The sequence below is a fragment of the Cricetulus griseus genome, chromosome 2 (assembly GCF_003668045.3).
Source record: "Cricetulus griseus strain 17A/GY chromosome 2, alternate assembly CriGri-PICRH-1.0, whole genome shotgun sequence".
Taxonomy (NCBI): Eukaryota; Metazoa; Chordata; class Mammalia; order Rodentia; family Cricetidae; genus Cricetulus; species Cricetulus griseus.
The window spans coordinates 315,284,333-315,300,306 of record NC_048595.1 but is presented as its reverse complement, the minus strand read 5'-3'; the positions used below and the strand labels follow the sequence as shown (position 1 = coordinate 315,300,306).

The window sequence follows — 15,974 nt, the reverse complement described above, 5'->3', positions numbered from 1 at the left end:
AACTTTGATATTACTTCTGAGAGGAGAAAGCTGAAAACTGACCTAATACACATTTGTTGAGCAAATATTTGTGGATCAGGAAGCACACTAGTATAGTATTAACCACAGTGGTAACCCCCCAAATCATGAGTATTATAATTAAATAACTCATCCTCTATATTTTTTGTTTGTTTTTATGAAACAGGGTCTTACTTTGTACACTACATTGTCCCAAAACTCACTCTGCTGCTTCACATTTGGCAGCAATCTTCGATTCTCAGCTTCCTGATACTGGAATTATAGATTCAAGCCACCATATCAGGTACATTTACTGCAAACTGGCTAATCCTGTTTCACGGTGTACTGAACTGTCTGAATTCAGTCTGCTTTCTACTTTTCTATGGCCTGTGAGCTAAGAATTTCAATTTTATAAGGGTGGAAAAAAAACCATTAACAACATTTTATAGTATATGATTTACTTGAAATTGAACTTTTATTGCCTATAGTGTTACATTTGGCCATACTCATGTTCATAATTAAATGACTATGAACAAGATAATTAAAGTTGAGGAAACAGGGCTGGGAATATAGCTACTGTGTAAAGCATGCAATGGGAACCTGGGTTCAGATACTCAGCACCCATATAAAAGCTGGGCTCAGAGGCACATGCCTGCAACCCCAACTTTAGCGGATAGAGACAGGTATCTTGGGCTTTGCTGTTCTGCCAATCTAGTCAAAATAGTGAGCTCTGGGCTCAGTGAGAAACTCTGTCTAAAAAAGTGAGGTAGAGATTGACAGAAGACACATGATGTCAACCTCTAGCCACCATACCTGCCCATACATATAGCTTAAAACTTCAAAAAGAATGAAGAAAAGTATAAAGACAGACTTGAACTTGGGATCCAGTATATGCTAGGTGAGCATTCTACCAATGAATTACATTCCTTTGCTGAGAACGGTTCAGTTTAGAATTAAAATTCACAGGGATTTAAAAAAAATGGAATACACTTACATATTTAAAAAAAATATTTGAGACAGAGTCTCATGTAGACCAATGTGGCCTACACCTGATCTTCTTGCTACTAACTCTCAGGTACTGGGATTTCAGGTCACCAAGGCTGGTCCATTTATTTTTCATTAAGAAAATAAGAGGAAGGTATACTTTGAATAGATGGAATAAGAATATTCAACAAATAGGGTTGGAGAGATGGCTCAGTGTTTAAGAGCACTAGCTGTTCTTACAGAGGATCCAGGTATAGTTTCCAGCACCCACATTATGGCTCAGAACCAACTGGAACTCCAGTTTCAGGGATCTCATACCCTTTTAAGAATTCATGGGCACCAGGCATACACGTGTACATGCAGTCAAAATAGCGCCAAACATAAAAAAATACGACATAAATTTTTAAATATTAAAAAAGACCATTCAACAAATGACACTGGAATAAAATATAGATTTCCATGTTCTATCGTAATTTTTAAAAACTCCAACACATTGGGTATGGTGGTACACAGCTGCAATCCTAGAGGCAGAGGATCTCTGTAACTGAAGAGGCAGAAGAAGAGGTAGAGGCAGAGGAAGGAGCAGAGGCAGGAGGTTAGGAGTTCAAGGCCAGCCTAGGCTACAACAGGCACTGTCTCAAGACAACATACAAAACAGTCCAGAATGCATTAAATATATTTAGAAGAAATCATTAAGTATAAATACTTACTAAGTGTAGCAAAAGAAAGATTCATTATAAGGAAGCTTAAAACTTTCAGATAGCAAATCACAAATCAATAAGGATTTTGAAATAGACTCTTACTCTAGTCTTGTAGCTTATAGTGAGCCTCCTTCTGCCTTAGCCTCTCTGGGTGCTGGAATTATAGGCATGAACCACTATGTCTAGCTCAACAAGACTTTTAAAATACCGGGTTCTTTAAAAAACATGCATAAAGCTTCATAGATGGTAAAAAGAATCTTTTTTAGAAAAAGTTTGGTATTTATATACATTATTAAGTTAACCCTGAGAAACAATTACATATTTAGAACATTTAAAGGTTATAAAAGTATTAAAGGTCACTTCTGTGATAGATGTGGTCCCCCAATCTAAGTCCATACTTCATAATCAGGCCCTCCAAAACGGGGTTTCTTCTTAAGCTCTGCCATTGCATTCTTGTATGCTTCCTCTAATCGTCTTCTCTTCTCCATTTCCTAAGCAAATTTGGGGAGGGAGAGAAAGAGACTGACTTAGTGAGCATTTTAATAACCATGAAAAGACTTGTAGGACAATTTCTGTGAAATTGTATAATTTGACCCCCCGCAAAAAAACAAACCAAAACAATAAAACAAAAGAACAAAAAACACCAATTCTTGTGAGAAACACAAATGTTCCTCTACCTAAGAAATACTTTCCTGTGGGACATCGTTACACTGAAGCTACTATTACACTCATTGTTAAAATCACCTCTGTGAACATTAAGTACTGAGGTGGTTAAGAAATGTTAAAGTAATTGTCCGTGTCTAAAATAAAGATAAATCAGCACTAGAGAAACGGTGGCTACAGACTCCTGTACTTACCCCCACCCGACACCATTATTTATTGTTGTGGAGGGAAAAAAAGCAAGTATTGAACAGAAGGAATAAAAGAACTCAATTTTTTTCTTAAGGACTCAATTTTTAATCAGTCAATACTAAATTATAAAAGAGATTTATCATTCTTATTGCTGGTCAAAACTGTATTTTAGGGTTGAAAAGGACTAATAACCTATTTTAACGCTTTCATTTTATAGATAGAGCCAACAGTGTTAAAGATTACAGATAAAAACTTAAAGACTGGCCCAAATGGAACCTTTCTGCCACAGCATGGGTCACTGAATCAAATCTGATGTAATACAAATACACTTTACTGTCTCACTTTAAGTATTTTCAAGTTTAGACACTTGGGCTAATTTAATGGATAAATTAAAATCTACTACACACCCACACCCATTCATCCTCCCTCCCTCCCCCCTCCTTCCTTTCTTCCCTCCCTCCCTCCCTCCCTCCCTCCCTCCCTCTCCCTCCCCTCCCTCCCTCCTCCCTCCCTCCCTCTTCTGCTAGGCTAGGACACCTTATTGTCAATAAACATAATTTTTCTTAACAATATTAATTACATTTCTTTAAAGTTGGAATTTTAGTCTTTCTGAGCATGCTAGGCTAGCAATTAAGTACATTTCTAAAGAAGGAATTATTATTATAGATAACTATAAATAATAATTTGGTTAAAGACTACTTGAGTGAACATATTAAGTTTAAAAATATAAACAATTCTATCATGTAGCTGTTACTATCAACACATATTTAATGTGCTTTATAGAGTGTAACCTTCTTGAGGGACTGTTTCCTGTTTATTATTTCCCTATTCCTAGCTTACAGAGGGCATAAGAACACTTTGGAAGGAAACAGCATCACTGAAATCACATTGTCATGGTGCCTTCTTTCCTGATTTTATGAGTTACCTAAAAGATATTTACTGATAACTTCCCATGAATTATCAATACAGACATCATCATTTTTGGGCCTAATTTATAAATTAAATTTTACCATAGGCATGAATTTATAGAAAAAATATTATATAAGGAATTTGATACTATTTGTGATTTTACATCCATAGGGTCTTGGAACATGTGTTATCAGGTAAAGGTTTGCATACTGCTAGTTCTAGCCCGTGCTTGAGAACTCTGAACAGCTCTCTTCTCTTCTAAAATATGAGAACTCTTTTAAATACACAGTGCTGTTTCAATCTTGCATCATGGTAGTGTTAAAACAGCTCTTGATGCTTTTCTTAGTGTCTTGCTCAAACTGAAAGACCTTCCAACACCGTAAGCAGCAACAGTTTCTGATGAATGGCATGTAGAGCAGACATACCCAGAGCAGGAAAATCGGCTTTAACTTTACTGTCCAGCACCTTTGGACATGTCCTTGACTCAGTTCCTTCTGAAAACGGATGGTGTGAGCCAGACCAAGATTTTCTAAGGTGTGTTTTAATTTTAGCACTTGGTTATTTTACAAGTGTTAGATTTTTAAACAGAAGTTTCCCTACTAAGCAAATTCAGTGAGTCATAGTTCACATTAAAAGCTAGAAATTTGTGTTATACCATTGTTATCAATGCTGATGATTGAATAAAGGTGGGAAAATGGAGCATGGGACAAATATATGAACAATATAATGTATGTTAAATGATATCACAGTGACCAGGGAAAACAATGGCTATGAATGTAACAAGTAAATATTTAACTTTCTAAATCACTCTTCAAGTTAGTTCATATAACTTAAATACAGACTCAAACTTTATATACTAAAAGAGAGTAATAAAAATGTACATATAAACCAAATAATCATAAATAATATTTGAAGAATTTTTACATTAAATGTAATCAAGAAAACATGTTACATAATAACTGAACATATCACTGGTTAAAAATGAGGTGAGGATTCTGATCAAGTGTCAAAATAAAAGCCCCTGATATTTTATGCAGCCAGAGGTCCTTCCCCTCAGAAATTCAGTGAGCACACAGAGTTTAAACATTATTTTTAAAATGAAGAGAAATTATAGTCTTACCTTATCATGTCTTTTTTGCCAGCTCTCTTCCCGTTTTACCATTAATTCAATACAATGAGAAAGTGTAGCAAGGATTCCAGCAGTAGTTGCTTTAAAAGTTATTGCTTCCCCTTTAAAGTCTATACCATTAATTCCTTTGGGGGTTACATGTGGAAATACTGAAAAAGAAAGTTATTCACAGAAAATCATTCAAATGAAATAATCTCACCACATTTAATATTAGCAAGTATTTATAAAACTAGCAAATCAGAACAAGGTTTTGGATTGTACCTTTCTTCCTGTGGACCATTATTTAAAAACCCTACTGTGCTGTGAGCAAAGCTTTGAGATTTTCTAGAATTATATTCCTGAACCCATTTGCTGTGCTGTACCTAGAGGGTCAGCAGGAGGAGTGATACTCACAATAATTTTCGGACATGTTTGAGTATAGAGGGACTTAAATTATGTTGAGATACCTTAAATTTTAGAAAATCTACAATTTTAAAACTATACAAAAATTTAAAACCATAGAATTTAACAAAACAATATGAAATTTAAAATATTTAAGTCCAAGACCAATTCAGATATTAAATTACTTTTATGTATACCTTTACAATTTTAATCCATGGTTAGCCATTGTATTAAATGATCTTAAATAATCCTAAGATACAAAAAGGGGAAATTTTCTATAGCTAATATGTAGTCATTCAGCTAGAACATTTACAAAGAAATAATGACACTCTGACTTAAAAGACTTATTTGTAGTTATGACAATAAGGGTAAAGGGCAAAATTATAAAGTATTCGATCAAAATTTAAAATTGCTGCTCTTGAAGACATTGTTAAAAAGATAAGCAACAAAAAGATAAAAATGAATGGCATACATAAATCATGGACTTTTATCTACAACATATCAAGGAACCTAAAAATACAGTACATTGAGTAAATAATTAAAAAAACTCAAAATAACCCACAAAGACTGGGGACTAGTAATGGAATGCAGCTATATGAACAAAGCTCTAAGTTTGATGTTTACAGTAGCTTTATTTATAATATCCCCAACATAACCCAATTGTTCATCAATGGATAAGTAAATCACAGTGCATCCATATAATGGAACATCACTCGGCAATAAGAAGAAACCAACTCCTGACACACACACACATATATCAACTAGGAATCTTAAATTGCATAAGCCAAGCAAAAGAGTATAAGAGTTCACTTAAAATACTGGAAAATACAACCATATTTATTTTGGCTCTGCTGGATATCACCAGGGGCTTTGTGTCTGCGAGGCAAGTTTTCTACCACTGAGCTTTACCTCCTGCCATATTTAAACATGGCAGTTTATTTTAAAAAACATGGCTTTATTGAGATAAACTTCCCATAAAATTCACTCATAAAATTCAGTTGTTTTCAGTATATTCATTGTTGTATAATCAGCATCAGCAAAATCAAATTCTCCTACAACTATCAAGTCTACTAGAAACTGCTACTTGCTGACCTATTTTCTACCTCTACAATATATCTCTTGGACATTTCATATAACACACATAAAAGCAGTGTTGTGACAAAGTTCTACTTAACACATTTTCAAGATTTATCCATGTGCTGAGCATACTAGCTCAGGCCAATAATTCTATCACTCAGGGGCAAGTAGTCCTCAAGGCAAGTTTTGGGGCTACAAAGCTAATCACTGCATCTCTCAAACAAAAGACTCATGCTGGGTGTGAAGGTACCCACACACAGACACACACAGACACACACAGACACACACAGACACACAGACACACAGACACAGACACACACACACACACACACACAGATGCATACACACATTGCACATTGTTAATAGCACATACCAATATAACTTATTTTATATTGGTCTTACACCTTGCTTGCTCATTCATTTATAGTTCTAAATGGATTAATTTTTCTTTAAAAACTTTTCTTTTTGCAATGTGGGGCTTAAATCCAGGGCCTTGTATATATTAGAAAAGTGCTCTGCCCCTGAGCTATACTCTGAAACTCTAAAATTTTCTTTGTATAGATCATATTAAAATTTCTTTGTTTGTAGATGTGATAGCATTTGCAAACAGACTCAAATTTGAAAGACTTTTGTTTTCTTATTGAAGATACTAATTATAACTTCCTGCTTTGTCTGAGTTTCTTTATCTAGTTTGTGTGTGCCAGTAACTGCCTTTTAAGTAGGAGCCTTATCTTCAAATGTATAGAGACATGATCCATATCTATAAATGTACAGATACCTTCACACTTATGGGTTAGACACTAAAGGAGCTAGCAAGCCTTTCAACTAGTAGATTGAAGGGTGATCTGAGGTCAGCTTTCTGATGGTGGTATCCACTCAGCTCTCCTTACAGGTGTCTTCTCTATGGCTATTCAGTTCTCTAAGAGCTGTCTTCTGATTTCATGTCAAGATATTATGTCTGTTAGACAGTGTCTGGGAACAGGGTATGAGAAAGGGGAATGGGTTGCATCTTTCAGTATGTAAACTTACCAAGAAAATAGCTTGGTATTAGAGTCCCTGGACAGTGACACAGTAAGAGCTCAATAATCACTACATACAATTCTATTTAATTTGTATGTTTGTATACATGTTTGTGTATGTAATGTATGCAGGTACACATGTATGAGTATGTGTGTAGTACAGAGTTCAATGTTGTCTGCCTTACTCAGTTGCTTTCTACCTTATTTTTTGAGACAAAGTCTCTCACTGAACCTAGAGTTCACTGATTTGCCTGGAGTGAGTGACCAACATGCTACAGAGAACCTTCTTCATCTGCCTCGTCAGTGCTGGAATTAAAGGTGCAAACTGCTGTGCCTTGCTCTTTTAAATGAGCGCTGAGGGTCAAACAGATCCTCATACTATGCAGCAAGGACTTTACTGAGGGAGCATTGCTATATAGTTTTTTTTGACACAAGCTAAAGTTATCTGAGTGTTGGGAACCTCAATTAAGAAACTGATGCCTTCACAGGCAGGCCTGTAAGGCATTTTCTTAATTAGAGATCAATGGGTGCCATCCATGGGCTGGTGGTGGTCCTGGATTCTGTAAGAAAGCAGGCTGGGTGCTAGAGAGAGGGCTCAGTGGTTAAGAGCACTGACTGCTCTTCTAGAGGACCTAGGAGCAATTCCCAGTACCCACATGGCAGCTCACAACTGTCTGTAACTCCAGTTCCAGTGGGTCCCACATCCTCACATATACATACATGAAGGCAAAAATAATGCATAAAAAAGAAAGAAAAGAAAGCAGACTGAGCAAGTCTTGTGGAACAAGCCAGAAAGCAGAACCTCTCCTTGGTTTTTGTATCAGCTCCTACCACCAGGTTCCTGCCCTCTTTGAGTTCCTTTCTTGACTTTCTTAGATGATGAACAGTGGAGGTATCAATCCTAATAAACCCTTTCCTTCCCAAATTGCCATTTTGGTCTCAGTGTTTCATGGCAGCAATAGAAACCCTAACTAAGACAGGAGCCATCTTGCCAGCTCCATTAATTACTTTCTTGATAGCACAATACAATTACTTTAGGCTATATTCCTTAATACAATATTACTGAATCTATAAATTCTCACTTCACTATCTAAAAAAAAAAAATGACCTATTCTCTTTTGGGAAAGCATGTGACATAGCTGAGCATATATGGGATGAATCATTAGGCTGACAGCTTTAAAACTTCTTTTAGTGATTTTTCAACATTCAAATAAGGCACTTTTTCTATTATAACATATTATTCAGTGACATTAAAATATAACCCAAAGAAACTTCCCAATCTTCAATATTTCCAAACCATCAATATTATAGAGACACTGGATGACTTGATAGGCTTTAAGACTCTAATTTTAAATTACAAGGACAACTTTTATAGTAAGTTATAATATTAAGTTGGACTTTTACACAAGAAGTGGGCAGTATGTTGTAAGGAGATAATCATAACGAAATAAGAACTGAGGAAGAACGGAAAGATAGGAAGAGAAACAATAAACTTTAGCATCAATAATGGGATATTCTAGTATGATCTATAAAACAGAAAATTACTTCCATAAACAAAACAGCTTAACAAACAACTGGAAAATAAGCAACTGATAGATTTTCCTTTATATTCTTTTATAATTTTAGCAAAAAATAAATACTTAGATTAGATTTTCACAAAACTTACATTTATCTTAAAAGACTAGAAATCCACTTTAGCATTTTCTTAGGTAGATGTTAAAGCAGAGTTACAATTTACACTTCATAGAAATGAAAAGCTTGTACTTAAGTTTCCTCTAATAACTCATCAAAGAGTTTCAATACCAGTTTATCAGGTGGAGAACAAGACATTAAACAGAGAGAAATGACATTCAAATGGAATATTGAAATCAAACTCCGTAATAGTACTTTCCAACCCCTAAGAATAAAATCTTTCAGTACAAGCAACTAACTTTGCCAATACTAATGAAATGAGGTTATTATTTGGAATTTGGAATGAGCCTTTGCTAGACAGCAAGCCATTATTACATGATACCAAGATGTATATTTTACCCACATGGCTTTTCTACAAAGATATTTTAAACTTTGGATTCTAGGAATTCCATTGCTTTTAAAAATTACTCAGGAATTATTCTTAGACATATAGCTATTATATAATCTCACAAAATATATTACATCCAATCAAGGGAGAAAAGGTGTTACTTACATTTTTCCTTATTACCATTGGTATTGTGCAAAAAGTCTCCATCAGAACGAGTTGTAGGGAAGTCATCTTCATCATCTTCTACCACTAAATAAAAATATTTAAGGTTATTACAATGAAAACTGGTTTATTCTTATGTTCAATTGAGAATAAACTCTTATTCATCTTCTGCGCTTTCACTGGTTATCAAGATATGTTTAATAGCCATGTTGTAGAATAATATTAAATATGTTACTTTAAAAATGTATTGTCATCTGTGGAAAAAAATGGTTATTGAGTTATACTTTATTTTACCTTTTAGTCTTTGTGGTTTAAAAGAAAATGGCCCCCAAAAGGAGTGACACTATTAGGAGGTATGGCCTTGTGGAGTAGGTGTGGTCTTGTTGGAGGAAGGGTATCACTGTGGAGGCGGGCTTTGATGTTTCATATATGCTCAAGATACTACTCAGTTTGTCTCAGACCACTTCTTGTTGCCTGAAAGATGTAGGACTCTCAGCTACTTCTCCAGCACCACATCTGCCTGCATGCCGCCATATCCCATCATGAAGATAATGGACTGAATCTCTGAACTTGTAAGTAAGCCCACCCCATTCCTTTATAAGCGTTGTGTGGTCATATTATCTCTTCACAGCAGTAGAAACCCTGAGGCAGTTTTCCTATCAGTTTCTACCTTCACCATGGTCATTTTATGACTCTGTAATAGTCCTAGAAGGGTCTGACAAGGTGAAAGCACTTGCCACCAGGCCTGACAAACAGAGTACATTCCTAACAACTCACATGGTGGATGTAGATAACCAGCTCCCCCAAGCTGTCCTATGACCTCAACACAGGCACTATGCACATGTATGGCCACCCACCCACCCACACATATACAGATATAACCAATTTGAAGAGGCCTAGAAGAACTGACAGCTGTAAAGTGAGATACCTTCTGTATCCTCTGGGAATTCTCTAATCTGCTATTTCTTTATATACAGGGAAATACTTGTAGATGTGATGTCAATTTTCATTTATTTCAAGGTGTACGTGTGCCTAGATATCCCTTTTAATTTCTCCAATTCCAAACGATTAAAACTTGCAAACAACATATGGTATTCTTTCTGTGTACCTATTATTATTATTATCATTATTATTATTATTATTATTATTATTATTATTATTATTATTATTATTATTATTTTTGGTTTTTCCAGACAGAGTTTCTCTCTGTAATAGCTCTGGCCATCCTGGAACTCGCACTGTAAACCAGGCTGGCCTCAAACTCAAGGGATCCACTCGCCTCTGCCTCCCGAGTGCTGGGATTAAAGGCGTACATCTCCATGCCTGGCTCCTCTTTCTTTCTTTCTTTCTTTCTTTCTTTCTTTCTTTCTTTCTTTCTTTCTTTCTTTCTCTCTTTCATGTACACTATTCCCTTTTCTACTGCTCAATATGCTTTGTTTCTGTTACATACATTCTGTTTATAATACTTATTTCCAAAACCTCAGCTCTCAACTATTTTGCCCTTTCCTTTCGTCAAGCTTTTTTGCCAATTAAAAAAATTATTTTTATTTTTTTTTACATCCTGACCAGTTTCCCCTTCCTCCTTTCCCCCCAAGTCCTCCCTTCGCCCCCTCACCCCCCTTTCATCAAGCTTTTAATGACCCCTTTAGTTTTGAGACAGGACCAGCACCGACTCATGATCCCCCCACCCTTTGTCAGACCCTCTTTATTTTACATTTTTTAATATGAATACTTAAAACTCCAAATCCTCCAAAATCCAAAACTTAGTGAGTGCTAACAAGATGCAACAAGTTGAAAGTTCCTGACCCCATGTATCCTAAAAATATTACATAAAATTATCTTTACATTATCTGTATAAAGTATAAATACAACATAAATTTTCTGTCTAATCTAGGGCTCTCTTCCAGACTTCCCACTTTATCTATGCATCTATTTTATAATTTAAAATAAGCCCCAAATACTTCTGATATCAAGTGATTTATTGTGTATGTTTATTTGTGAGCAAACACACACATGTGCATGTCTACATGCTGGTACACATGTGGAGGCCAGGAGTCAATGTCAGATGTCTTCTACTGTTGCTTTCTTCCTTATCTTTTCAGACAAGGTTTCTAACTGAACCAAGCACTCACAGGTTAGCCAGACTGGCTGGCCAATGAGTTCAAGGGACCCATCTGTCTCTGACCTCTATGGATTAGGCATACATATACACACAACTCCACATGTACTTGAATCTCTTTGGCTTGGCTTTTTACATGGTTGTTGAGCCCCAAAACTCAGGCCCTCATGCCTGGGAAGCAAGGACTTTACCAACTGAGAGCCATCTCCCCTGCCCTGGTAAGGAGCTTTGTGGACAGGGATATTTATTTACCCAGTATCATCTTTTGAGGACTTTTCTACAGAAGGAATCATCTTTATTATCATTCAAATTGTCTGTTTCTTTATTGCAGGAGTACTTTTGGTTCTATAGGAAACCATCTCATGGAAAGAGACTGCTTTAATCTTTCTTGACCAAGGGTAAGAATCAGAATGAAAAATACTTTATTCACACATAAAATTTTTGTTACTCATATTTTCAAATCATAAGCCACTACTATTGAGTAACATTGTATACTGATTTCTATATAGCCAAATGATATCATTATCTGACATTTTTCCATTTTTAGCATTCTAAGTCTTCAATATACTTTTGTGCCAAGATTAAATATATTCTCAGATTCTATTAATCTTTACCTGCTCATTGATAATTTATATGGTAAATTCTAAGAAATCCATTAATATGGTACACTGTTGCAATACTGCTCTTCATAGAAGGTATTAATATGAAAAAAATTCTGTTTTAGGTTTTACATTGGCTTTACACAAGTATATATGTTACCAAATAAATGAAAACTGGTACTATTTCTTTACATTAATTTACCTTGTGTCTTTGTTCTCAGAGAATATTCATTTGTGCTAGTCAGTGAAGTCACAATGCGTCTATTCAAGTTCTCTGGCAAATGTTACAATGATGACCTTCAAGTACCTTTTGTTTTAAGATCTTTACTTCATTTGGCACGCTCTTTTCACATCTCCCTACACTTAAAAAAATCTTATCAATGGAAAATTAAATTAACAGTTAATTAGTTACTCTCTTACCTAGCAATTCCTACAACAACAGATACTTTGTTACATTTGTTCTAGACGTTATCTAGTCTCATGATTTGAAGGATGGTTTTTCTGGGAAAATTCAAATGGCCTCTATGTTTTCCTTTTTGTGGCCTTTCCTTATGACCTTCCGAAGGCCTACCCTCTACTTTTATTAAAAACAAAACAAAACAAAACTATCCAGACTTATCTGAGAAACAAAGAATATAATGCTCCATTTTGAGTGTAACTGCAGATGAACCTGCATCTCAACTATGTACGTAGATATCACCATCTGTACCATACAACAATGAGAAACAGATGGCTAAAACTTTACACTTACAAGTAAAAAGGTACTACCTACACACATATCAAAAGTAGCCTGGAATCAGATGGTACACAGAAAACCAGACCCATGAACTTATCAAACACACTAGACCAATTAAAGGGGCAACAGCTTCATCTGGACTCCGTAAAAAAGACAGCTGCTACTATGGTGATGATAATGATGAGCCAGCTGAACAGTTATCTGACCACCTGATGCATGGGTTAAAGGACCAACAGGGAGAGAGTTCCCAAGTCTGTTCAGCACGGTTCCTCCTTCGGCCTACTCACACTCTTTGCCTTTGTCCAATCTGAACTACCTGGAACTGGCCCTTTAACTCAGTCCTACAGCTATACAAATATTTCAACTCTACAGCTCAGCCCAACAGCTCAGCTTTGAGGGCTTTCAGTAGTTCTCCAACTGGGTCCCTTAATATCTTATCTAACTACTTACAGTGACTTTCTTTGCGTCTATTACAGGTTTCTGCCTTTACCTTTAGAAAGGCACCTTTGAATTCAGAGGCATTCTATGCTTTCTGCAGTTATTCTATAACCTAAATACATAAATATATACACATACACACATGAAGATATATATGTTGGTCTGTGGTCTGAGAAAATATTAGCAGTTGAGACTGGAATAAAGCTTGTAATCACAAATGGCTTATGTTGGAGCATAGTCCATGAATGGAGTCCTGGAGAATTCTGAGTGCTTGTGAGAAAACTGCAAGAAAATAAGACAAAAGTCATGTGACCTCAGTTTCTTCAAAACACAGAACTGTTCTTGGTATGTGTTTTTGTGCCCCTCCCACATGTAGTGGATAAGAGTGAGTTTACTTTAGACTACTCATTATTGCTTGTTGTTGTTATTTTACAATTAAATGTTTAAACTGTCCTTTGTATAACTCAACAGAAAAACATGTATTTTGCCATGTGTATGGCTTGTTCTTGTGACCGTTTACAGATGGAACTCATGATAACACCTCTCAGGTGACCTCTTAACTTTCAGAATACAAATAGTCTGATGCTCTGAATAAGTTGGCTACTTCATGAGACTTTAGTCTCTCTAATTTATTGGTTCCATTCACCCAGGTCCCACTACCTCTAGAGTGGTGAGAGGCAGCTGTCAATGAAATCAGATGAATTAGAAGTAATGTGGCTTCTGAATTTAAATGATGACATCATGGGAAGACAGAATGTGTCCATTTGTTTCTGATATACTGGGTTCGTGACAGTATGATAAACTATTTTTTTCTTAAGATCGCCTATATGATTCAAATAATCATTGAGCAACTCTTTCAGTACCCAAATATTTCTAAGATACCAGTGAATTAAATATTTCTCTCCAACTACTGTCATTTGTTGAAGTCTGTTGCCAGTACTTCACAATGTGACTGGGGCAATTACATAAATATGAGGTCATCAGTGTGAGCCTAACCTACTGGTGTCATCATAAGAGGCTCTCTGGAAATACACATGTGCAGAGATGATGAGATAGCAAGAAGACAGTACTTATGTGCCAGCAACAGTCCTAGAATGGGATTTTAACTCATGGGAGTAGTCAACACTGCCAACACTTTGCTTCCACAAATGTGAGAAAATAAAACTTAAGCCACTCAATCTTAGGTACTTTTAACTTTGATAACTTTTGGAATAGTTACCACTTACATATACATGGCATATATAAAGTGTGTGTGTGTGTATATATATATATATTATATATATATAAAGTGTGTATATATGTCTATTATAAAATTGTAACATAATTAATATCAAATACCTAAAAACTTCATGGTAAATATGATAAAATATAAGAAATAATCATGAGGACATTCCCTTGCAATGAGTTTCTCTCTATTCTTCACACTTGATCCAGAGGCTCATTCACTGACTCTCAGATTACTAGAATGATTTGTCAGAGTTTCTTCCACTTTCAGTCTTTTACCATATGTTCTAACTAACATTACAATCATCGGCAAGTAATTCTTTTTTAAAAGATTAATCTCAATGTATATTCTTGCTTAAACAGTAATTTTTCAAATTACTGATGGGAAACTGATTTTAGATGAAATTCCAATGTTTCTTAAGTTCTCCACCCAATCGCTTACCAGCACCAAGTAAGGATTTTCAACTTTTTGTTTTTTAAGCTCATTTATATAATGAAAACAAAAGTTGCTCTTGCTAACAGTGACCTCTTGTCTCCTGAATAAGATCTTTTAAGTACTTGAAAGAACTTTTCAGAGTCTGTAATACATTCTATGTGCATGCACCTATGTTTGTGTGTTCTACTATTAACTCAAACAGTGTCTACTGTCTCTCAGATTTTGCCCACTTTTGAAAATTTATGGTAGAGAATAAGTTTAGTCCCCATTATTCATCTTGCCCAGGAACAGAAAGTCATATTCTTCTAGAAGTATTTAATTTTGACTAAATTAAATAGCTTTGAAGTTATTACTATTTTCAACCAACCCCATTTTTTTCATAGGTAATGAACCTATGGTCTCATCCATACTAGGCAAGTACTCTGCTACTGAGCCTGTGTGTTTGAGGAGGTCAGAGGTCAATGCCATATTTTCTTCAGTCACTCTCTATAGTATCTTTTGGGACAGGTCCCTAGCTGAGCTATTTAAAATATAAAGATGGGCTGGAACTGTAGCTAATGAGTAAGATTTCTGCTTCTGGTTAAGATGAGTAACAGGGCCTGAATTTATTCTTTACCATAAATCCCCAAACCTGGGCAGAATTTATAAGATAATGGACACTTGTGTTAGGTAACAATAAGGGATGATACAGGAGGGTTGGAAACAAATGCTATAAGCTCCATGATTGCTCCAGCTACCTGTGCATTCAAGACAGGAAACCTAGTAGACTGCTGAGATGAGATGCAGTTAAGACAACAGAGACAGCACAACAAAGACAAGACAGGATGAAAAACAAGGAGAGGACTGCACAGAGACACCGCCAGAAATCAGCAGGTGTTTCTTTTGAGTACTCAGCAGAGTGAGGAGAGTACCTGCAAATGAGGAAACTACTTGAAGCAGGGGAAAACCACACCTTAATGTAGGAAAATAAGGAAATTGTTCTCATAGTGCAGAATGGAAAGCCTCATAGTTTATAGGGGGCTGACTAGAAAACTCAGAAAAGTCTTGCCTCAGTAGTAGGGTAAAATGGAAACACACCACCAGAAGCTTTGGCTATTATACACAAAGTACTATTGTACTCTGAAGGCAGACTTGTGGTAGGTTACATATGCAAACCATAATCCCTGAAGTAGCCATCAAAGTAACAGAGTT

General features: G+C 35.7%; 1 protein-coding gene across 1 annotated transcript in view; it reads right to left on the bottom strand.

The window, feature by feature from the left end:
• Cert1 (ceramide transporter 1) overlaps positions 1–15,974 on the bottom strand; it is a 95,593-nt gene that overhangs the window by 19,621 nt on the left and 59,998 nt on the right. The window contains exons 6-8 of the mRNA NM_001244026.1: positions 9,235–9,318; positions 4,564–4,721; positions 2,081–2,173 (exon numbers count right to left, since the gene is read on the bottom strand). Of these exons, the coding sequence (NP_001230955.1) occupies positions 2,081–2,173; positions 4,564–4,721; positions 9,235–9,318 (335 nt within the window). The remainder of the gene's footprint in view (positions 1–2,080; positions 2,174–4,563; positions 4,722–9,234; positions 9,319–15,974) is intronic.